Source organism: Papilio xuthus, unplaced genomic scaffold (assembly GCF_000836235.2).
Source record: "Papilio xuthus unplaced genomic scaffold, Pxut_1.1 DF825017.1, whole genome shotgun sequence".
Lineage (NCBI taxonomy): Eukaryota > Metazoa > Arthropoda > Insecta > Lepidoptera > Papilionidae > Papilio > Papilio xuthus.
In genome coordinates, this window is record NW_013533632.1 from 542236 (window position 1) to 566419 (window position 24184).

General features: G+C 40.8%; 3 protein-coding genes across 4 annotated transcripts; 1 reads left to right on the top strand and 2 right to left on the bottom strand.

Moving 5' to 3' along the window:
- Positions 1–379: 379 nt before the first annotated feature.
- On the top strand, positions 380–8338 carry LOC106126485 (ras-GEF domain-containing family member 1B). Of its 2 annotated transcripts, none has more exons than XM_013324177.1 (12): positions 380–433; positions 1979–2227; positions 2639–2758; positions 2897–3154; positions 3678–3826; positions 4112–4256; positions 4578–4799; positions 5012–5155; positions 5493–5572; positions 6113–6214; positions 6640–6830; positions 6918–8338. In XM_013324177.1, exons 2-12 carry the CDS (start codon positions 2066–2068, stop codon positions 7004–7006), a joined length of 1662 nt encoding a protein of 553 aa, XP_013179631.1. In that variant the 5' UTR covers positions 380–433; positions 1979–2065; the 3' UTR covers positions 7007–8338. The 2 variants fall into 2 exon arrangements, with proteins under 2 accessions (XP_013179631.1, XP_013179632.1); XM_013324178.1 differs by lacking the exon at positions 380–433 and adding an exon at positions 539–623.
- Positions 8339–9721: 1383 nt separating this feature from the next.
- Positions 9722–17783, bottom strand: LOC106126355 (uncharacterized transmembrane protein DDB_G0289901). Its single transcript, XM_013323973.1, has 6 exons — positions 17650–17783; positions 17266–17418; positions 15661–15907; positions 12987–15544; positions 12878–12905; positions 9722–12700 (listed from the first exon to the last, which is right to left on the bottom strand). The coding sequence occupies exons 1-6, from the start codon at positions 17764–17766 to the stop codon at positions 10953–10955; spliced, it is 4851 nt and encodes a 1616-aa protein (XP_013179427.1). The 5' UTR covers positions 17767–17783; the 3' UTR covers positions 9722–10952.
- A 672-nt stretch (positions 17784–18455) lies between these two features.
- Positions 18456–21535, bottom strand: ssp6 (short spindle 6). Its single transcript, XM_013323644.1, has 3 exons — positions 21331–21535; positions 20868–20996; positions 18456–20788 (listed from the first exon to the last, which is right to left on the bottom strand). Exons 1-3 carry the CDS (start codon positions 21421–21423, stop codon positions 19163–19165), a joined length of 1848 nt encoding a protein of 615 aa, XP_013179098.1. The 5' UTR covers positions 21424–21535; the 3' UTR covers positions 18456–19162.
- Between the last annotated feature and the right edge of the window lie 2649 nt (positions 21536–24184).

Here is a 24184-nt window from a genome sequence, read left to right on the forward strand (position 1 = left end):
ATTCTTCTCTTTTTCCACTTTTATTGTGTTTTTTTTTCTCCTTGTCGTTTTGTTGTTTGCTTAGCATAGACTTTGAACTTTTTCAAACTATCCTCTGTATATGGACAGGCTATAAGCTGTGGCATTTTGTGCATTTGATTTCCGCCATTTTGGCGCTGACAGTTGAGGTTGGTGGCGGTGGTGAGGAATCGAACTAATAATAGACATAGAATTAAACTGTCAAGAACTTCAACCGACGGGTTTAAGTCGGAACGATTCAAAGGCTGTAATTTCCAGGTGATGATCTATCCATTTATAGGGAACAGTTATGGTGAGAGTGGCGCTGTTATCGCACTCAGTTCTGACCGTATCGTATCGGCAATCGTTTACATTGTTTAGTCTTTGGTCGAGCCTTGTTTAGTACATTGGCGCTATTTCTTAATAAATAAATTAGGTAAATGGTGTAATTACTTTATAAAATATATATTTATTGTGATCCAGTAAATTACGTTTTATATAACGGTATATTTACAATATTATAGTAGTGCAGTGATGTGTATAAAAATGAACTTTAAATATCGGAACCAACTTTCACTGCATCTGTTTTAATTGAGCGTGAAATGATCTGTCAATAACCGGGCCCCGTGAGATAATATTTTATAGAAAAAACTTATTACTTATTCAGGGTTGAATATTTAAAATACTATGTTCGGTTAAAATTTATATTAAAAATACTTACATAGTATTCGATACGATAGCACTCTGTCATGATAAAACATTGACTTATTTTTTTACTTGATTCCATTTTTTTTTAAATCAATACAGCAAAAGTGAACAAAAGAAATTCTACCTAAATAAATTTAACGGTAATATGGTAGGATTTTATTATTGCTGTTGCTACCATCTAAACATATGGAATCATTGCTTATTAAATAGTTTGTTGGAAATTATGTAGGGTTGTTACATTTCATCTTATTGATATGTGCAGATTTTTGATAAAAATTGTAGAAAAATAAATTTTAGTTAAATAATTAGACAGCTTTGCATGCAGAATACAGTGATTTTTTTCTATGCTGTTATAATATAGTGAAACTATTCTTAAAAATATGAGAAAGGTTTAATATGATAAGTAAATTACATTTTAATATTACAGTTTAGGCTAGGATTTTAAAGCAAAACCCAGCTTGTTTTCATATGATTAAAGACAGATTAAAGTCATAGTGCAGGTGTTTAAATCTTGTATGATGTTTTAATAATGAAGTAAAGTCTTGTTGCATTTAGCAATGCTACTAGTAACACCCGTCTCTTCCTTAAATTGTGATCATAATATGGGTTATTACCACTTTATTATGGATAGAGGATGAGGATGGGCTCTTGGTTATTATGAATCTCCAAGTGAATCCTCGGAAATCTACATTTTTACTGTAAATTTTTTGTCATATTAATACTATAAATGCAACAGCTAGTTACTAAGTTAATGCTGGAATTAAGGAAAAGGCGGAATATAATTTTTTTTGCTGTGATCGTTTTTTCAGTTATTTTCCAAAAATTGAATAATAAAGTTATGTAAAATATGTTTAACTTATATTATAATTTCTGTGAGCGAAGTGTTTTACTGGAAATGTTTTGGTATTTGTGCAATTAAGTGTCAGTTCATTTGAACAGCATTTTAATTTAATTGTTGATTCTAGGTTTTTTCATCCCAATGTTCCCGGTTTACTCCAGTAATTAGTTTTAAATTATGTTTATTAGCCACTTGTTTGTTAATGCATTTGCATTGCGAATCTCTACCAATTATATTAAGCAATGCGAGATTCAATTGTTCAGCTTATTGTTTGCTACTCATTTAAAACTTTGTATGAATGTCAGAGCTGGGTTTTGCTTTACAAATAATTTATGTATGAATCTTATTGATAACAATTTTGGTGCAACTGCCATGTCTAAGAACTGTTCTCCATACACTTTTGCATTGCGTCTTAAATGCTAATTTATTTGACAGAAACAAATGGATTCTCTAAGATAAAGTGGGCTTCTCTAAGATAGCTTCAGAAGAGGCGCCTAGTGTTAGAAGACATTGTAGAATTGAATGGCTATGTACTACTACGCAAGCAAACTGAATGAGGCGTCATGTAGCGGGTGCTCGGTGAAGGTGCCTCCTGTCAGCGAGCCCGCAACCTCCTCAACAGACCTTGTACCCCTCACTGCTAACCCCACGTTATTACACGGCTCTGGGTTGTCATACTATGATGTAAGTTCCAATCAAAAATGCCGGCAATGCCAAGAAGTTTTTAAAGTTCAGTCATATTGGCGGAAGTTACCACTTACTATGAATGCAAAATGTATATGGAATATATTTTACAGATTTATTTTATAATGCAGTCATAACACTTATAAGTTATTTAGTTATATTAATGTTCAGTTTAACTGTGGGTTATTGATTAACCCTTATGTCCATTTTGTAAAGTATACCATACATATAATTTTATATAAATCACTATAAAATTTTTAACTTAGTTTTTTGCTTTTCTTCAAAAAAGAAGTCTTGCCACAATAAAGGTTAAATATGCAATCAAACATTGTCTCTTTATAGTTGTTTAGTAAATGTATTGCTAGAAATGTTGTTATTGTTATTAATATATTGAAATGTTATAATTATTAGAATGATGATTACTACTCAATGGTGAGAGGCAACAAACTGATGTCAGAGTCAACCTGCAAGCACATGGTCATGAATGGAGGACTCGGATTTATTTCTGCACAGAAAGTGGAGCCTGGACAGGTCTGTTTTACAAATATGTTAATACAGTATTTTTTTTTCAGATAATTAAACATGATAATTTTTAATATTTTATTATTTTCTATAACATTTTCTAATTAGAATTGATATACCCACAGAGTAATAGTTGCATATGTTTAGAACCAGGGTAACGGTGGCGTTAGTGTGAGCATGGGTGTGGGTGTGGGCGTTGGTGTGAGCGTGGGCGTGGGCGAGGAGGTGGAGTACCGCGACGGGCAGCTGATGAGCGCCAGTCTGGAGGCGCTGGTGGACATGCTGCGGCCGGGTGCGCCGCCCTCCTACACATTTACATTCCTGCTGTGCTCACGCCTCTTCCTCAAGCCACATGAGCTGCTAGCCAAACTTTGCAAGAGATATTTCAAGAATTACGACAAACCTGTAAGTGTAATTCATTATATGTTTAATATACATTTTACTCAAGCTTTTGTTAGTCAAGCTTTTTAAATATCTTTTACTTCAACCAACCCGCACTGGGCCAACATAGTTGACTATGGCCTGGTCACCCTCAACTTAGATTAGGCTGCGAGAACCTCAGTGGGGCCATACAGTGAGCTGATGATGTTTAAGTTATTGCTGTAAATAAATTAATAATTTTTACGTTTTTTTAATTTTTCAAGGAAGGCAACTAAGTGAAGTAGAACGGAAGATGAAAAATAATATTTGAAAATACAACACAGAGGCAGAATAGTAGTGTGTTGACAGTAGATGTGCATCAAATAATAACAGTATTGTAGTTTTTACTGCTCTAATGCTCTGTACCCTCGTGTGAATCTAGCATCAGTTAAATTACAAGGGTTTTACTTGCATCATTTAGTTTATTGTCTAATTTTTTTAAGTATTTTTGTATAATGTAGGCCGAATGTATTCCTGTATTGTGTATGTGTGTGTGTGTGTGTGTCAGGGCAAAGTGGAGGAGAGCAAGGAGTGCCCGGAGAAGGAGCTGGCGGACATGGGCGCGCTAGTACGTGTGCTCACCCAGTGGACCGGCATGTTCCCCTATGACTTCCGCGACGACCGCGTCATGGCGCTCGTCAGGACTATCACACAGAGGTGACCATAACAAAATCCTAATTTAGAAACGGCTAATGCTATCTATATGATATTAATAAAATTGTGAGTTTTTATACCTGGTCATAACAAAGAAACTAAAATTTTTGTCTGACTGTCTATATATGTGTTAGCGAGACCGCGTATGTTTTGGCGAAACTTCGGAACGTTTGGACCGATTTTGACGGGATTTAACAGGAAGGTAGCTGATGCACGCGGTCACGTTATAGGCTACCGCTGGTAATAAATAAGAAGGGAAGTGAATTTATTGGCTTGGTGTGTATGTAGATGCGCGACGGAGCAGATGGCGGGCGTGAGGGCGGAGGTGTCTCGCACCCTGGAGCGCCTGCTGGACCGGCTCACCGCGCTGGAGCAGTACGAGCAGTCGCTGCCGGAGCCCGCGCCACTATGCACAGTTGAACAACTGCCACAGGTGATAAATTGATTATGACATTTTATTACCAAAATAACATTTCAATCGTTAATTTGATACAAAAATTACTTTAAACACTTTATTAAACATACCAAAAATATTATTCTATTTCTCTCGAAACAATAGATGATGTTTTTAGATGGCTATTGCCATCTTTATATACGTTAAACTTGAAAGCTTATTGTTTGCGCCAATTCGACGTTGAGCCAAGCGCCTACCGTTTTATAAATAGCAACGGCTTAACTTTTAGCGTACCTACATCGGTTAACTGTAACGATAATTTTTTTTAAATATTTATGTAATTTTTTTATAAAATCCCAGGGCGACATCCTCACACTAGGCCTGTCACCTGTGGAACTGGCACGTCAGCTGACCGCAGTGGAATTGTACCGGCTGTCGTTTGTGGGCCCCGAAGAGTTCCTGCAGGCCTTCGCCCCACCAGCCACCAAAACACCCGCCGCGCCAAAGACCACACGCAACCTGGAGGCGTACGCAGACTGGTTCAACCGACTCAGCTATCTCGTCGCTACTGATATTGTTAAGGTATGTATATAACCAAACAATGCATAAACGTAACGCAAACGTCATTAAAATTTAGAAATTAATTATGATTATACTAGATAGAAATTAAAAACAAAAAAAATTACTAGCCACTGCGTTTCTTTACACGGTGTTTTACATCTATGCCAAATTTCACAGGTATCCTTTATTTAATCTTAAATGGAGAGCTTTATTTGTTTGTGTGATCATTGCAGCCAGTGAAGAGCAAGCAGCGAGCGCGTCTGCTGGAGCAGTGGGTGACGACGGCCCGCGAGTGCTTCAACCTCGGCAACTTCAACTCCCTCATGGCCATCATCAGCGCCCTCAACATGGCACCCATCGCCAGGCTCAAGAAGACGGTACACATAAATATAAACACACTAACTGTCGCTCGCGACTAAGTCTGCGCACGATTAAAAAAAAATACAGAATATGTAGCCTATGTGTTCTTCCAGATTATGTTCTGCACCAATGCCAAATTTCAGCAAGATCCGTGCAGCCTTTCTAGATATAACTTCAAACAAACCTCCATCCATCCATCTAAACATTCGCTTGTACAATATTAGTAAGACGTAAGATTGAATTCTCCTGTATGTTGAGTTTTGATTCTACGGCACCATCTTAAAATTACATAATAGTGTTCAGCCGTCAGCGATGCTGCAAACTATAAATGTATAATTGTATGTTTATTGACAGTGGAGTCGCGCGTCCGCAGTGTGCGGCCAGCAGCTGCGCCAGCTGGAGCTGTGCGTCGAGCCCGGCGGCAACCACGCCAGGTGACCACGCCCACCTCCTTCACCCACACATCCATTCACCACGCCCACCTTGCTCGCACCGCTTTTGTTACTTTATAACTCTCTTTACTGTTTTCTATATATTCTTCTAAATATTAAACAAAGCTTGCGAATAAATATATAGAATATTAGATCTGAATAAATTACGCTAAAAACGAAAACTGATATTGTTTTTCACTAACTGTATTTAACAAACTTCAACAAAAGCTTTTATTCATTGTTAACATTTATCGTCGCTTCCATGCTTAAATATATTGTCATATCTATTCCACTATATACAGCAAATTTTTGTCATTGATTTTTATAGGTGAATCCTCCTTTTTTACCGTACACTCTTTAGATAATGCAAAAAGGTGCCCGGTATATCTGTTTTGGCTTTTGGAGATTAATTTTATAGCAGTAAAATAAAGAATGGAGGACTTTGTGTACTCTTTAGTATTGCGGGATCAGTCTATCTGGGGGTCTAAAGTCTTTAGGCGTGGCTTGAGTCGGGCACTGACGTGTGGGGCGTGGCTTGCGCAGGTACCGCGCGGCGCTGGCGGCGGCGCCGGGCGAGACGGCGGTGCCTCTCCTCTCAGTCACCTGTCGTGACCTGCACTTCGCGCACCAGTCCGCGCCCACAAGGTCACATACACACAGATACTGTAAACCCAATCATTCGTCTCAAGAGATCGTAACTAAAGTCATACTATACATATAATGCTTAGATCGTCGCAAACCTCGTCCAATTGTGATTATTTTTACCAACATTTTATATTATGTACTTAAAACCTTCGAAGCTTTATTTTACTATCCTCATCTCATTATGTACTCGCTGACAAAACTAAGCCACCATCGTCTGCCAATCGCTGACTTACTTTTAACACATCACTGTGAATCATACGTAACAAAGCTTTTATAAAATACATTATAAATATTTTACCATAGCACTAAAATCCAATCCATCAAAAACTTACTCTTCACTTATGTTACGGCTATTATGTTGTGAAATATTGATACGTGATATATTGAAGTAGGGTGCCATAGTAAAATGTTTGTGTCATGTGCAGAGTGGCAGGCGGGCGCGTCAACTTTGAGAAGTGCTGCGCGCTGGCGCGTCCCGTGCGCGCACAGCTGGCGGCGCGCCGGCTGGGCGAGGCTCACGGCACGCCGCACCGCCCTGCACACGCTGTTAACGCCCACGTCACGCACACTCCCACCTGGCGCTTCTTCGTCGACAGACCCGCGCTCTCCGAAACAGGTCTGTTACTTATATTTACAAGTACTTAGTCGAAAAACTAAAATGATGTGAAGATGTTAATGCGAATTAATGTTTGTTGTGTTACAGCGCTGGAGCTGGTGTCATTCGAGCGCGAGCCCCCCGCCGACCATCTGGAGAAGGAGCGACTGAAGCGCCTCAAGGGGGCAGCCCCCTAACTCTCGCCCCCCCTTGTGCGACACGTCATACGTATGTTCCGCAACATCTAGCTCTACCCCGGAGAGCTGTGGCGAGACACGGCGCGCCTGGCGCACAACGACGTGCCCTGGACCGTGCACGAGTAAATGCTCGTGTTCACACGGAGTAAACCTCACTTGCAATAAAACGTTATTGGACCATGCTTCACACACTTTCCTTTATCAGTATTATGTGTTTGAGTGTGTGCGGCTGGCCTGCGAGTGAAGTTTCCTGCGCCCCTGTCTGCAGCAGCTCTCTGGTAAAAGAAGAAGGCGTCGCCCCCGCTACGCCCGCCCACGTCCGCCCCGCCCCCAGCAGAAAGAAATGCCACAGTGCGCTCTCTGATGAAGTATTATGGCTGTGCTTTGATTTTGTATAATATTTAGAAACAAATGGAAGCGGAGGCGGTTTGAATTGTATATATGAGAGGCGAGCGAAAGCGGCGCGCGACCCACCGACCAACAAATAGACTATTCAATCCAGTGAAATGTTTGAACTGCATCAAAGACTAATAAATAAATGTGATTATAATACGATCTGTTTGTGAATATCGAGCCATGTAAGTGTGCTATAGTTGTGGAGTCATAGCGCGTATTCGCTTTGACTTATTTTATTTTGGAAATATTCAACTAATTATAAATGTCTAGTCTGTTGGTTTAAAAATATATTTACGAGAGCACGGCATGTCAGCTACATTGTGCAAAGATATATCTTGCTATTCTAGCACTTTGATAACATGAAGTGATTTAGTACAATTTCTTAACAAGAAATAAATACTTACGATGTTATAAAATAGTATGTGTTCTCGTGAATTTTGCCATAAATATTTAGATCTCAAAGCGAATGTCATAGTATTAATAAAATCAGTGTTTTAATTGTAATGAGTCGAATTTGTACATATTAGCTACTATGCATACACAATAACTTAATACCTTGTGCCATTGAAATAAAATTGTGCTCTCGTTTTATTAGAAATTAGTCTACGTACATCATACAAAGATGGTATTACGTCATAGATATCAGATCTTATGTTATTGTGTGTGATTAGTATATTGATGTTGTAATTCTCATTTTTGCTCAATTCTTTTTCTAATAGTTGCATGAATTCAACATTTTTCTTGCCGATGACTACATTTCTATGGCATTCTTGTCACAAATGTATTTACAATTGTATGACAAGTAATGTTTAATTCAAAACTAGTCTTGCCCCAGTCCCATTGGCATCAAGTGTAGCCACTGTAAACCTCCATACATAAATTCCCTAATAATTGTATATATAATTAGATTTTAATGTAACTCATTTAAATAATGAATCTCTAGGATAATCTCAATTTTAAATAAATATTGTAAATAAATGGATTTACATAGTGTTATAAAAATGTGTTTTGTGTTGTGTTAAGTTGTGTGCTTGATTAAGCAACAACTAAGTTGAAAGTGTAAGTGGCGAGGTGCCATAACTTCAGAGTTCAGATACCTTACTTTAGATTAGGAATGAAATGTATCCATACGAAAAGAGTTGCATTTTTATGTAATTCTTTATCGAGATATATCTCTTTACGTATTATATTTACGGTGTTATGTCCGTGTTTTCTTTTATAATAACTTATTAATAGATTTAAATGCTCATCAGATGTTGTACTTATATTAAATCATAATAATCATATGATAATATCGTTTTTTGAAATATATTAAATTCAATTTTTATCATTTAATATTAAAGATTAAATATATGTATTACATGTATAGACGTTCATAGTAAAATGATTCTTATCTACACTTGTAATAAAGTTCATACAAAAATATTAAGAATTAATTAAAATAGTACTATACATTTTTAAATATCTATATATGTGTGTGTTTTTATATTACGAACAGGTACATAAATATGTAGTACTCATGTGCCCTAAATGTGTAGTTGTTCAAATTAACTTGATCTCTCTATACTGATGTTATTATTAGATAGCTGAACACATTTTATCTTTTTATGTCTGTAACGATAGACATGTTTGTGTCATCAATTTAAACATAATATCAAAAATAAATCCTTAGACAATAAATGTGATTGTCAGTCAGTGACATGTAAATATAGTTACTTATTACAATTGAATACAACTATACAATCGCTACCCACTGCCTGTTAGCTTTAAATATTTATTATGTATCATAAGTTAAAAATCAACCTTTTATTTTTTTATTTAATTTAATCTTAATTGATATTTATTTTTTGATTTTTTTTTATAATGGTGCGTTTCACCAATTGTTAATATTAAGTTGAATTGTTTTGTACTGATGATTGTTTGATGTACAAACATGTAACTTGTACTTAAACTTACATTCCAAGGTAACAGACTAATGTGTTACTTACCGGCCGTACTATGGGGCGTGATGATGGACACTAGGGGGCGTGGCTGTGTTTATCTAACACATTAAATTATCAAATATTTTAATTTATTTTTGTGTTTCATCTGATATTTTAATTTTATTGTCACGAGATGTTGGGCAGCTAATGTTATAGCCAATTTTTTTTTGTCTGTGACGAATTTTAAAATGGCAGACGACTCGCCCACTTGCTCCGTCCTATCCATTCATGCTCCATTATAGCCACGAAAATACAGTATTCGGCATTTGCTTTAATCACAAAAATATTATCAATGTTTAACGCATTGTGTGTGTGTGCGGTGTGTGTGTGTGTGTGTGTGTGTGTGTGTGTGGAGGATATGTTTTTGTGTGTCTGAAGGCGTGGCAACAGCGACGTCCAGTATTGTGCATCTATTATAATAAGTAAGAGAACTATTGCATGGATCTCGTTCATAGATTTTAATGTAAATAAAGCTATTTATTGTGAATGTTTCGTGGTGGGCGTGGCTGGAGGCGTGGCGTCGCTCACGCAACCCCCCGCTCGCGCCGACTCACGTGTTAAAGTTCAAACATATTCTTTTCTATAAATCATGTTCTAGATCGAACTTCAAGAATTTATTTATTACATAGATGTGTCGATTTAGGCAAATGATTAATATATAATGTAAGAAACTTTAAAGTGTTCTACGTATTACTGTCTTTACAAAATTTCATGTTTTTTTAAATGATTCTATGGATATAGTGTAACAAAAATAGTATTTCCTAAATAAAATTGTTGTTTTGATGTGAAAGTGCGCGCATCGCTCTCGCCTCGACCTCCCTACACATCTCGTTTAATCACTATTTGTGTGTAAGTTGTGATTTATGCGAACCCTATTTAATATATTATTAGCAATCTTTTTTGGTATTGAGATGTTATTTATAAAGTATTTGCAAAGCACACCTGACGATATCTATCAGATAATCGCCACGTGCTAAACAAAATTACATAGGTATTTATTTACTTCTGCACAACTATTATTAAGATTTTATATGAATCAAAATATATTGAATAAAATACACGATAAGTGTGCCACGTCATATTGTTCCTATTCCTAAAACTAGTTTTATGTATACAGTCCAATGATCACAAAATAAATACCAAAGTAAGTTTCTTCAATATTCTATTAATAGTTAAGAAATGTCCTTTTATGATATACAGGTGGAGGGGATGGCGGGCGCGCACTACTTGTTATCCATCTCACTTATTAGTGTGAATCAATAAACATATTATATTGAAGCGATACATAAATCTACCTAAATTATATATGAATAAATCTTATCACTTCCCTTTGCGCCTTTTATTGTCGACGTTGTTTATATTTAATACGATATATTTAAACTGAAGTTTTTATTTATTTATTTATTGTATCGACAACATAGACAAAGTATGACATGTACAAAATGTTGATACGCTCATTTGAATAGTTAATTGGCTACGGAAATTATACAATCATAATACTAATTATTATCTACTTAATAATAAAATAGAACTAAAGTTATAATGATACGTTAACTTTGTAGGCAATGTCAACACTTGATGGGCGTGCCGTCGGGGTTAGTGGGTATCTTGGGGCGGCAGACCTTCTTCTTGCCCTCGGCGCCGCTCACCATGGTGCAGGTGAAGGTGAAGAAGCCGCACGAGGAGGACTTGGTGTAGTAGGAGTGGGAGTACTGCTTGCGCACGTGGTCGTCCGCGTCGAAGTCGCGCGCCACCGACTTGGACACGGAAACGTAGGGGTCACCGCGCGGGGGCGCCAGCGAGCGCAGCTGACTCGCACCCACCCGCCCGTAGCCCGCTGGGGGAGCGTACCGGACGCGCCCACTGCCGGGCGTCAACGTCACCGTCTGCGCCTGCGACGGTGACTCGCGCGACCCGACTACGTAAGTCTTCTCCTTCGAGGCGACCGACTTGACGCTGCCCGTGAAGCCCGCCGGTATTGTATAGCCGCCTGTGCCCGGCACCCGCTCCCCCGGCTGGTACGTCCTGCTCTCATCGGGCCGCTCGGAGCTCTTCTGTGTGATGGCTGCGTCGTGGCCGACGAGCGAGCCGAGCACGATGTGCTGTGTGTTCCCGCCGGTCGTCTGCCGCACGTCAAGCGTTTTACGAGGCGCCTGCAGCGACTGGTGCGTCAGCGGATCTCTTGGTATGTCATCGTAATTGCTGTATTCGCCCTGTTCCTCTTCCGCTCCGTCCGTGTCATACTCGTCGGTCGGCGCGTCCTCTCTGTCCGTTGTGTACTCGTATTCGCCACCGTTGCTTCCGTACCGCGATTGGAAGGAGCGAGTGACTCCGGCGGTAGCGGCCGGTGGAGCCGCCGCAACGTTTGTCTTGTGGTGATCGAGGTGAGTATGACTGGAGTATCTTGTTTCAGAATTCTTTAGCGTCTCGTCGTCCTTCACGGTTTCGTCTTCTGCGTCATCTGTATCCAACGCTGTCATCCCGCCGTCCGTCGAGCTTTCGTCGAGCGGTGGAAGAGATTCCTCTGATGGCACCAATTCAACAGAAGGAGTGGTGTCGACAGGTGCTGGTGCGTCTAATTCGGTTGGTTTTTCAGTATCGACGTTAATATTTTTTTCACTTTCATCAAATACATCTATTTTATCAAATGACAAGCGATTTGGAAACACCGCATCTTTGTCAACGCTTGCGCCTGCCTGTGCGGCTCCGTTGTATGTGATACCGTACTTAAAGGTGCCATGGAGTTGTGATTGCGACTGTCCCGTTCGCCCGCTCGACTGAGCCGAAGCGACGCCTCCGCCGACGAATGGTGTCTTCTGCGTGTCGTGAGATTTATCGCCATCTTTATATGGTGTAAAACCAATTTGAGCCTGTGAGGAAGTGCTTCCCGGACCACGGGCCTGAGCGTCAGCCATACCACCCTTTACACTCCCTTGAACTTGGGAATTAGATGAATGATACGCTCCACTTGTCAGAGACTGTGTTTGGACAGATCCCGTTTCTGAGCCCAGTTGCACATTCGCTTGAGATTTGTTATTCCGACCACTTCCTTGTGCGGAACTAGATGCCCCTTTTTTCCCTCCTGTGACTTGACTTTCGGCTTCTTTGTTTTCTCCAGTTATTTGTGCTTGGGCTGAGAAAGAACCGCTTCCGGTGTAAGTGCCCTGTACGTTTGTCTGAGCGCGGCCTTTGTCGTTGCCGCCCCTGGATGTGGCGCTGGCTGTTGTGCCATTGGCGGCTTGTGCAACGCTCGCTTCAGCCTGTGAATCATCTCCGTCTGCAAGATTTCCCACATCCGTGAAATTTTGGGGAATGCCTAAAAGAAAATAATTACTATTTAAAACTAATGCCAGGTACCGATAAAGATAGTAATCAGATTTTGTTTCATTGCCTTTAGTTTTTCAAAAATGTAGTGAGACATATAGGATTTCGATTAAAATTATTTTGGACAAAAACTAAAGCTTTTATCTGGTTTTTTAGTCCAATAACTTACCATTGTAATCATTGTTTATTCCTGGGTACTGCAACAAAAAAGATACATTTAATATCACTTTTTCTTAAGTAATTTAAATTATTTTCCGTAAGTAATTAAAAATAAATACCCTTGCATTATATCCACTTCCACCTGGGCCACCTCCGTACCGGTCTGTAAAGTCTGTTCCGTAAATAGGTTGTCCATTGGTATATCTTCCACCATCACCAGGTACTCCAAGGGAACCGTAGCCCTCACCAGGTTTGCCACCCTGACTTGGCTGATAGCCTCCCATACCGCCTACATTAGATTGTCCCGGGGGGTAAGACCCTTGACCTCCAGTATTGGCACCATGATAAGGCCCATAAGGACCCCCTCCAACTGGACCATTTTGACCCTGACCAGCACCACTTGAACCATAATTACCCATGCCGCTAGTTGTTCCCGGAATGTATCCCCCAGATCCACCGTTTTGTCCCGGGCCATAATTTCCATAACCAACGTTTCCTGGTCCAACATTTTGACCAGCGCCAAAGTTTCCTGTGGAACCTGGATGGCTACCCATATTGGGTTCAATAATACCACCTCCTATTCCATTCGTTTGTCCTGGTCCATAACTTCCACCACTTTGAGGATTAACACCGGAACCTGTTCCGATACCACCCCCTCCCGGTCCCCCAGTTTGATGCGGTCCGTAGTTGGTATAAAATCCCGTTCCATCACCGGGACTAACCCTGTAACCACCGCCTCCGGGACCAACAATTTGGCCTGGCTCGTAACTTCGAATATTTTCTGGAGCACTAACCTGGGCGGGACCATAACCACCACCACCCAAATTATTAGTCTGTCCTGGTCGGAAATTTCCGCTTGTACTTGGTCTGCCGTCTTGCCCTGGCACATAACTACTACTGTCGCCGGGTGAGCCCGACCCGAAGTTTCTATTAGCCATCGGCACGCTTCCTTGTCCATGTACATAAGTATTCTCGCCACCGGGAATACTAAGTTGCCCTGGTATATATTGTTTGGTTTCTCCTGTCCCTCCGGTTGGATTATACACTCCAGATCCTGGCCCACCATTGCCTACCGGGCCGTAGCTCACACCTGAATGTGGTGCGTTTGGACCTAAGTTTTGATTCGTGTGATAACCAGTACCACCCATGGGAGTTGCTCCTATATTAGGCCTTGTTTGGTCAACACCCATGAGATTTGGTGCAAAACTTCCGCCACCTCCAGTAGTTCCAGGGCTGTAACTTCCTATATTTGAATTCGGTACGTAATTTCCACTACCTGACATCGTACTGTGATCAGGACGTCCACCTTGGGGTACTTGACCTGATCCTGTCATGTAGTTTCCAGGCCCTTGATTAGGACCATAATTATTTCCTTGTCCTAGTCCTAAGTTATTTACACCGTTACCAGAGCCACTAAGTCCGTAAGGGCTTTGACCTGGAATGTTACTTAGCCCTTTGTTTTGATCTGTACTTCCCGGAATTTGCCCACCATATCCATATTGATTATTGGGATTCAGATACTGATTGCCTATGCCTCTATTAAATGGCGATCCTCCCACAGGTGCTATTTTACCATCGGGGCCGACGACGCAACAAAAATAAGGTGAACCACCAGGACTGTATGATGCAATCGGCCAATTTCCTCCTTGGGCAGGATTCAAATTATCGCCTGCAGATCCCTGGTTAGGACCATAACCAGGAAGGCCACCTTGGTTACTATTTATACCTTGAGGATTCGTAACACCTCCTAATGTAGTACCACCGACTCCATTCGGAACACCTGTCTGTTTGGGGTTGTAGGTACCGCTTTGCCCTTGATTACCGGGGATGATATTGTTAGAACCACCTTGCAGTGGTCCACCATTGATGTTTGGTGTAAGCGAACCGCTTTGACCAGGTCCGTAAATGCCTTGAGGTGAGCCACCTGGCCCGTAATCGGGACCTCTTTGCACCATTTGATTATAGGATTGACCCGGTACACCGATTTGATTCGGCAGCGATGCACCATTACTTGTAATACCTCCTGGTGGTACAGGACCTAAACCCCCTCGACCTGGTGCACTCATCAGACTTCCTGGAGGGTAATTCCCACCGCCCCCAGGAGTTCCAACTTGTCCTGGTCCATAACCACCTGAATCACTACCATATCTGTTCCCTACACCCGGTCTAGCATTATCCCTCGGTCCAGCTTGCTGATTTGAGCCGTATCCTCCATTTCCTTGCTGATTCGGCCCATACTGTGTCATGGAACCACCTAATCCTGGCTGATATGTACTTTGTGGTGCTCCTTGACTAAGTGGCGTACCGCCCGAGTTAGGGTAGACATTTTGATTTCGACCTTGGGTTGGACCTACTACCCCCCCAGGAGTTAAACCGTTTCCACCAGTTGGAACACCGTATCCCCTCTCATAGCTCGGTGCAGACGGCTCAGCTCTTCCGTAACTTTCTAAGCCCGGTCTAGCATTTTGATTGTTCATGTAAGAAGTTCCTATAGAGCTGCCACTGGGAGGTCCAACCCATCCAGATCCGCCGTTTTGTCCCGGTCCGAATCCACTAAAAGTTCCTTGGGGTTGCTTTTTCATACCAGCCATTAGCGGGTCGACGTTACCATAACAATCATCGCACGAAGGTTCGTACATTGACTGACTTTGCGCTTGTCCCATTCCGCTATTACCACCTGTTAACATAATACAAGCTTGTTTTTACGTTGCACATAATATATAGGTAGCTACTTCAATTGCATTATTGTATAAATGAGTTTACAACAGGAGTCGTGTGGAGTGGATTACTCACTGACGCTGGCACGCGAGGAATCAGCGGCCGAGTGGGCCTCCGCCTTGCCCTCGTCCTTGCCGTCACGGTCCACGGCGAGGTATTGGGACTGCGTCTGTCCACGGTACCGGCCGCGGGGCGCTGCTGGCGTCTGCCGGCGAACGCGGCCATGCTCCCTAACACTCGTCGTCTTCGCTTCAACCTCCTCTGTTATAATCACGGCATCGCAGAACACGTTCCTAACTTCTCCATTGTCTAACGCCTTTATCTGTAGTAACAAATGAATATATGTAATGAAACTCCTTGACATAATTCGATCGTCACAAACTTGGGTATTAGATTATAATTGCGCAACAATACAGGTCAAGGAGACGGGCCTAGCTTTGTTGATACAACTTATCATACATAAATATGACTGTTACTTTCAAATTATTATTTTAACTAAATTTTAAATTTGATTTGACAATGTTGAAAAAAAATTTAGACTTTTTATTTCCACAAAGTAAAGAACAATCTTCAGTTGATCTCTGTCGCATATCGTAAAGGTACTTTTAAAATATTTATATTACATGTCCGTGCCGTGTGCAGAAGGTTTGAAGATGAGACCATCGGCAAAGTTTCAGCGCACGAGTAATAGTTCTATTTTATAGTGATAAATGAAAATAACAACAGAATTTTCTCAATAATTTAGACGTTCCACAGGATGTTCGGATGTCGTATTTTTGGAGCAGCCTGTCTTTCCCGGACACGCTATGTAGATTAAAATTTCACGTGAACATTATTTAATTTGTTCAACAAGAGAATGCTACAAATGAGACATAATATGAACATTGAAACAATATTTCACTTCAGTCGCAAAGATCAAGAAAATATATAAATTACTGAATAAAAGCTCAAAGCATCTAATTCAATTACAATTTTACTTTTTTATGGTACTTGTGACTTTTTGGTAATGTTATACCACAGATAAATCAATGACAAATTAGATTTGTGGAAAGTGGAAATAATAATTGGGCAATTTTATTTCTATTTTACTAATCATTAAAAAAACCTTTTGTTTAACGAACAGATACAAGTGACCACTGAGATCTAGATTATTAATCTTGTATAACAATAAGTTTGTGTCAAGTTGCTGATAACACAAAACAATTTTAGCTGCGATGTATATGATAAGGAAAGGGAACGACGCTCCGAGTTGTGACACCGAGATAACTAAGTAATCAGAGCGTCACAAAACTTTGGATACATTCACGTATCAATTAAATCCATCGACCCAAATCCATTTATCGACGTACCCATACCGTGTACATTGCAAATTTTGACATTTCGGTATAACAAATCATTATTAATTCAAACTAATATCGCATGAGCAATAATTTTTCGCATAGCTTTAAGTGTTATACATTTGTAAAAATAATTTTTATCAATAACAAACTTGTTTTATGCTTCGAAAAGTATGCAACCAACTCTGAGAATCAGTTCTCCTTTCATAACTAATTTATTGTATAAAATTAAGCGAACAATTCCAAATGGAGAAATAGTATATCAGAGTGATTTGAATTCACTCACCTGAAGTTTGTTAGTTGAACGCTTGGCAATTGAAATGTATATGAAAATTAAATGTACCGTATAGTCGGCCGGTGGCGTTTCGATGTCTGATGTCTGCAAGATGCCGCAAGCCTCAGCAGCCGGGAGGTCCCACTCCCCAGCATCCTCAGGTCCAGCGGGCAGGGGCAAGGCGACACACGGGTGAGAAGTTTGCTTGCACAATATGTACGTCTGTAATGTTAAACATATTTAACAACAAAGTAACAACATTAGCTGCAACTTTAATAACACCTCTAGATACTATGTATTCAAACATGACTTCTTATAATTTGAAGCTAGAATTGAGACATTTTTATAGCAATGTTAACGAAGATTAATTTCGACAATTAAAATGGGATATCAACGCCGACGAAAGAATTCGGGAAGCATAATAATTTGCCAGGCTATATATGTTGTAATGACCTGGTACTGCAGGGGTAGGTGTCTGGTGGCAGTTGAGGCTGCGGCGGCGAGCAGGACCAGCAGCGGCAGCAGAAGGCGGGTTGCGCGGGGCGCGGGGGCGCGCGCAGGAGCTCCCATGCCGTCAGTGTGGCGGGCGAGCTCAGTGTGCGCTGCCAGCGCGCCGCCCGCTGCGCCCGCGCCGCCTGACCCCAGGACCCGAGATGAACTCTTCACAGATATAAGTTCACCCACCCAATTTCGGCGATAGCAACTAATTCTGCTATAGCCGGAGTGCGCACACTAGGAAGTAATGATAAGCGATTGCGATTCAAGGATTGTATCGCTCGTGGCCTAATTTTTTAAGTTCGCAATTGTCTTAGAATTTTACTTCATTGACAATTTTACCATTTTATTTAGACAACAAAGCATGTACGGTTTCTCTGATGTCGCGGATGTCCACGGACGTTGGATTAACTAATATAAAGCGATCCGATGCAGGTTTGCCACTTCACCTATAAATACATAATACGACAGATTTGCACTATCGCAATGAGTTACAGAGGTACGCGACGACAAAGTAAATAGGAAAAGAAACGAAGAACCCCATTTTCTCGTCTCTCAAACGACTTATTAACTTAATGCTGAGTTGTGTCACCACTCGGCAATCGCACCCTCGATATTGTATTCGAATCAATTAATTATCCCTAATAAACTCATTAATTAATATCAATATGAAAAAGGAACAAATGAATAAAACAAATTAAATAATAATTTAATATTTTTATTAATAAAAACTCTAAATAAAGGAATATAAAGCATTTGGTGCGTGCGGTGCGCAGACTACGGCACCGAACAGACTCAACAATATTACATCTAAAATCTACTTTTATCTCGTCACTACACAATATTAAAGCATAATTTTATTTCCTGAAAGTAATAAGTACATTTCAATGGCTGAATACAACAGTCTATTGGTTATCTATCTAATTTGTTTGTGCGTATTTTGTGTGTTCATGCCACACCCTGCTTCTATTTCTTAGTTATTAAGTGTGAAAGAAAAGTATATTTAAGTACTTATATTGAGCAAATTATTTGTCCATACTAAATATTATCAACAGCCAAAGTGTCTCGGAACAACATTATAATATTTGTCTAATGACATGACGGCTTACTAAAAACTTCGTTGTGAAAACAGACATTTCAATTTGGACTCGAGTAACTTTAATCTATAAAAATGTTACCCAACGTTTTATGTTTCATATCATTTTTCAGTTTAAAACAATACTAAACTATAACTAGATGTAGATCTAAACAACATAATTGTTGCTAAACATGCATGGATCTGCTTAGCTCCACTCTCTACTCACACAACAAAAACATTTCTCTCTCTGTATCTTCCATATTGGGGTTATGCTTTTTTAATACTAACGACGCTAGCCGCTAACTTACATTTAAAACGTTACCATCACTATACTAAGACGATTTAAACTAACATTTAGGCGTTAAATTGAGCATTGTGCGTTTCAATTATTGCTTATAATCTAGTTATTTCTGAGCTGACGGCAGACTCTTTCTTTTTGTACGAATGCGTGGGGTAGAGGAACCTTTGCGAATAGTATCCAGTGCTGCAGGGCTCCGCGGGGCTGTCGGTGGGTCCTGCGCGCCGGTAGTACTCCCCAGTGTCAGCGCACTCGCATGCCAGCCGGCTCTCTGACCCGCCGCTCTCAAGCTTGTACTTGGGCACCATCAAGCTCTCCTGGGACTTGGTCGGTTGAAAGTGACTCCGGCTCCTACTGCACACGGGGTAGTGGTGCGGTGTGCCGCTCTGCCGCTGTTGATGCTTCTCCTGCGATTGTTGCTGATACTCGTGGTGGGTCTGAGTGCTGCGCCCGCTGTGACTACGCCCGTGGCTCTTAGACCTGCCCGAGTGCTTGGCGCTAGTGTCGAGGTAGCCGTACCCGAAGCCGTAGCCGCCAAATGCTTTTGTGGTCAAATTATCCCACGACTTCGGCTTTACGTGCTGGTGAGAGCTCTGGTACTGTATCTTGGGGGAGGCCTTGGCCTCGGAGCGGTCGTTGTCCCAGAAGAGCGTGTCACTGCTGAGCGAGGTGCTATAGCTGGAAGCGGAGTTGTCGCAGGGCGCGGTGGCGTCACTAGCCGTGTACGACTGCAAGCTGCACCGGCTGGTCTGCGTCGACTCGCTAGTCAGATAGCGGTAGCGGCCGGCGCAATGACCCGAGTTACACGTTTTCTTCGAGTGCGTGTGACCACAATTTTCTGTCTTTTGAGTCGACTTATCGACTTGATGGCATTTTTCTTTCCTCTTGTGCTCCTTCGAGCATTCTTTTTTCCTTCTCACCTTCTTTCTGGAGTTAGGAACACAATGTGGATCGCAACACGGGCTAGCTAAGTCGTACGCCTCGAGACTGTTCGCGTCCTGGTTATTGTAAGGTGGCATACAGGGTCCGCAGCCGTGGCTGTGGTTGTTTCGGTGGACCTTGGTGTGTTTTCCGTTGCTGGTCGTGTAGACTTCGGAAGCTCGGTGAGTGTCGCCCGAGTTCTCGATGACGCAGTGGTGGCAGTCGCGCCTGTTGCGCGGCGAGCCCACAGTGATAACGAAGCTACCGGTGCGCAGGTCGGGCCGGATGATGCAGGTGCCGTACCGCGGGTCTAGGTACCGGTACATGAACACGCTGCCGGTGGCCGGCTTGGTGTTCGTCACGTTCTCGCTGGACAGCGTCGGCCGGCAGTATCCACCGTTTTCGGCTACGTTGTTCTCCTCGCTATCCGAGATGACGTCCGATGGTGACGATTTCTTTTTTTGCGACGGCAGACTGTGCGTCTTCCAGTTGGCGTCGAATATTTGTCTCTCCCTGGCGTTGAGCTGTTCCAGTTCCCGTGTCTTGGCTTGCAAGGCTCTCTGTATATTGATGTACTTGAGATGGAGCTCAACCTTCCGCACGCAGTCCTCGAAGATGACGACTATGCGCATTCTAGAGTCGCAGCTGTTGATGGCGTCGACGATGGCGGCGTGGTCAGCATGCTCCACGTCGACGCCGTTGATGGAGAGAATGACGTCACCTTCGCGCATGCCCGCCGCCGCCGCCGCGCCCTGCGTTTCCACCTGCTCCACGTATGTTATTACCTCGATCTCACCTTCCTGAAATATATAAAATTATGGCATTAACACATATTTTTAAGCTGAATTAATATTTCACCATTTTCATTATGTTATTTACCTTTTTGTAGTGTATGCCGTAGCTCTGCAGAGTGAAGCCGTATGAGCCGTTCTTCTTCTCGACGATGATGGTGCGCCGTCGCCAGTCCTCCTCGCCCTTGCCTCGCTCACACTTTATCGACTCCCTTATCTATAATACAATAGCAGATTTTTAAATAATTTTATTGATTAAAAAATGTGCCATATTTGTGCAACAACATCTTTTAATATTTTACAAGAAATATCTTATTTTCGAGTTTCAAATAAAATTTGGCTAAGATACAACCACCCCACGTGAAGTTATCGCTAAATTTGCATGTTATTATAGAGATAAAAATATGTACGTTCACAAATAAGAATGCATTAATAGTGAGAAATGCAAGAAATTGTTTTTGTTAGAGCACATTCTACACCGAAAAGTGCAATTCCCTAGACCTTTGTATGTATGAATGTTTTCAGCGCACAATAATGGTGGATATATTTACAGAGTTGTCAAGGGAATCCTCCTTTGAGTCGTTGGTGAGCTTGGCGTTGGCCAGGCCGCTGGGGCAGCGGTCGCCAAGCTTGGGGGAGCTCATGACTCGCGGCGGCGCGCCCGGCTCCGACTGTCGGCCGCAACACTGTTCAATGCAACATATTCATATAATTTGCATTTTATAACCAAAGCAATATGGTGCCTGAAATTATTCGTTCACGTGTCCGTCGTCAGGGTGTGACGGCATGAGCAGAATTGCGCGCGCACTTCACGCATGCGCCAAGGTAACCCTGATTTAAAGTACCCGTAGGAAGAGCGACAGGTCGAGTCAGTCGGCAGCTAGAGCTCCGAACGGCTAGTCATAAATGCTGTTCGAATCTTTAGTTGCCATACAAACACTTAATGTCTGTCTGTCTATCCGTCAGTACGTCCGTTTGTCTGTCTGTTTGTCCGCAAGTTTCCGTATCTTCTCCGAAACGGCTCGACTAATTTTGAGGGGTTCTTTATTGGAAAATACCTGAGTAACATAAGCTATTTTCGGCAGACTTCAAAAAGAAGGAAGTTATCAATACATTTTTTTTTATTCGCAGCTGATGAAGTTGCGAGCTAGATTTAAATATAAACAATGTACAAAATATTGTACTAGAAAAAAGCTCTATGGAATATCACATTTCAAAGAGAATAAGATTTTTTAACTTAACCCATACATTGTCAATTCATAGCTTACTTAAAATAGTTACAAGTTTTATACTTACCCGTAGACATATGAAAAGGTCCAATAAACTGTTTCTCTGCATGATTCGGACGGTTTAAAAATTAAATAATATTCTGAGTTATCCTCCAATGACTGTCTCATTACGTTAAATCACCATCAATGGAATAAAAGCAAGCATTGACGTCACTGAAACCCAATCATTTTGTTATTACAAGTATTAAATTAACTAGTAAAACGAACTAAGCATTTTACCAAAGAATAGTGACTGAATAATAAATATTTTATTAATACCTACAACAGTTAAGGTTATATTAACTATAGTTAATGTTTTGGTTATCTTAAACAATGGTCAAATATATTTATACTTAGTCATGAGGACTTATAGTTTTCTTATCATTGTAATAATACCCGACACCCAGGGTTCTTTTAGCGTTGCCTTACAGTACGCCTTCATTGTCCCGCGCCTGACGCACCGCACGCACGGTCAGCAACGGATTTTAGTTTTTTTTTTGCATGATTTGACATAGCACTACCATCCATCATCTGCACCACCCGTTTTCGAAAGACAAAGTAAATCCATTTTATCCGGGCGTGCGGTGCGTCCGGTGTGGGACAATGGTCGCGTACCTTTACTAGACATTGTCCGTGTTGCGTGCTTTGTTTTCGATAAATTTTGATTCAGACGTCAAATATATCATCTTCAGACAAACTTATTAATATAATTGACTAGCTGTCGGCCGCGACTCCGTCGACGCGGTATTTACAAAAAACTATAATACATTAGTAGCCTATGTGTTCTTCCCGACATCGTTCTACATCTAAGACAAATTTCAGAGAGATCCATACATCCATTCTGGAGATACCTTCAATCAAACATCCATCCATCTAAACATTCGCATTTATAATATTACGAACATATAACCAAAATAATATAAGAGTAGAAAATTGCTCGTTTTCCGGCCGTTTTAATATGAAACACTTTAGTATAACTGGCCTTTGACCCAACAAGAATGCTTACCGTGTAATATTTTTTTACATTTTATTTATCTACGATTGCCCGTCACTGGAATTAAAAAATATGCTCATTTCGTGGTGCAGTTGTTGCAGGTATAAATAGGTCCCATGATATCACCAAAACTTTGTTCTACTATGTTTATTTTAGGTTACGAGGCAGAAGCATCATCTGAACCTATTTCTCTAACCAAAGTTTCTTTCAAATTTTCCGTCTGTCTCTTGTTCGTATGAGATTTTAATATCATTTTAAAATAATTAATTGTGTTTTTTATGAATAATGCTTAAGTATCTTAAATCAATTATTGAAATAAACGACGCCGGGCGCGAGCCGCTAGTGCAAATCAGAAACTTCGCAGCGAATTGACCGATTTTGATAAGACAAATACTAAAATCGAATCGAGTACAGTTATTGTTTGCTACAATTGTAAAATAAATACTGCAAAGTTTACAAAAAAAACTACAAATAAACTATCAAAAAATAGAAACTTTTATAAGTGTTTTATTTAATTTAATTAATCTACACTAACCATATATATAGGAAAGATTTCTTTGATAGCATTAAATAGAGTCCAAACTATTGAAGAGATTGATTTGATGATAAAGTCGCGGGTAGCTGCTTGTTCTTTATAAATTAATTAATAATTTCTATCATCACCAGTTTTAAATAATTAACCTTAACTTAGGGTAGGCTTCGTGCTCCTCATTGAGGACGCATAGCCAATAATGATGTGGTTACAAGGTTCGATAAGTTTTTGGTTAAAATTTAAGTATTCATTAATTAATTTCGAGTAATAATAAACGAAGATGTCTATCTAACGGCAGAAGGACACATGTGACGAAAAGAGTTACATCTCTGATAGGGCCCAAACCAGATGTAACTCTTTTAATGTGATGGAAGCATCGAGCGTTATGCTTTAGAGGGAAATTGAGTACGACTATGTGACAAATCGCTGGGCGTGCTTAATGCTATTAGCAATGTTAATTAACTCACCAGGTTTTAAAAAGTAATCAACATATCACAAACTAACTACGAACCATCGGTAGTCTTGTTGTTTGAAATGTATATCATACATTTATTTACACTTGTCGCACTGAAAGTCTTGCTGAGCGAGACAGTTTTGTCTCAACAATACTG

Coding starts and splice junctions, on each gene's coding strand:
- ssp6 (XM_013323644.1), bottom strand. CDS start 21,423: ATGAGCTCCCCCAAGCTTGGCGACCGCTGCCCCAGCGGCCTGGCCAAC. Junction 20,997..21,330: donor AGGATTCCCTTGACAACTCT/GTAAATATATCC, acceptor ATTGTATTATAG/ATAAGGGAGTCGATAAAGTG. Junction 20,789..20,867: donor ACGGCATACACTACAAAAAG/GTAAATAACATA, acceptor TATATATTTCAG/GAAGGTGAGATCGAGGTAAT.
- LOC106126485 (XM_013324177.1), top strand. CDS start 2,066: ATGGCTATGTACTACTACGCAAGCAAACTGAATGAGGCGTCATGTAGC. Junction 5,156..5,492: donor TCGCCAGGCTCAAGAAGACG/GTACACATAAAT, acceptor GTTTATTGACAG/TGGAGTCGCGCGTCCGCAGT. Junction 5,573..6,112: donor CCCGGCGGCAACCACGCCAG/GTGACCACGCCC, acceptor TGGCTTGCGCAG/GTACCGCGCGGCGCTGGCGG.
- LOC106126355 (XM_013323973.1), bottom strand. CDS start 17,766: ATGGGAGCTCCTGCGCGCGCCCCCGCGCCCCGCGCAACCCGCCTTCTG. Junction 15,545..15,660: donor TTCCTCGCGTGCCAGCGTCA/GTGAGTAATCCA, acceptor TTATGTTAACAG/GTGGTAATAGCGGAATGGGA. Junction 12,906..12,986: donor GAAGTGGATATAATGCAAGG/GTATTTATTTTT, acceptor TTTTTGTTGCAG/TACCCAGGAATAAACAATGA.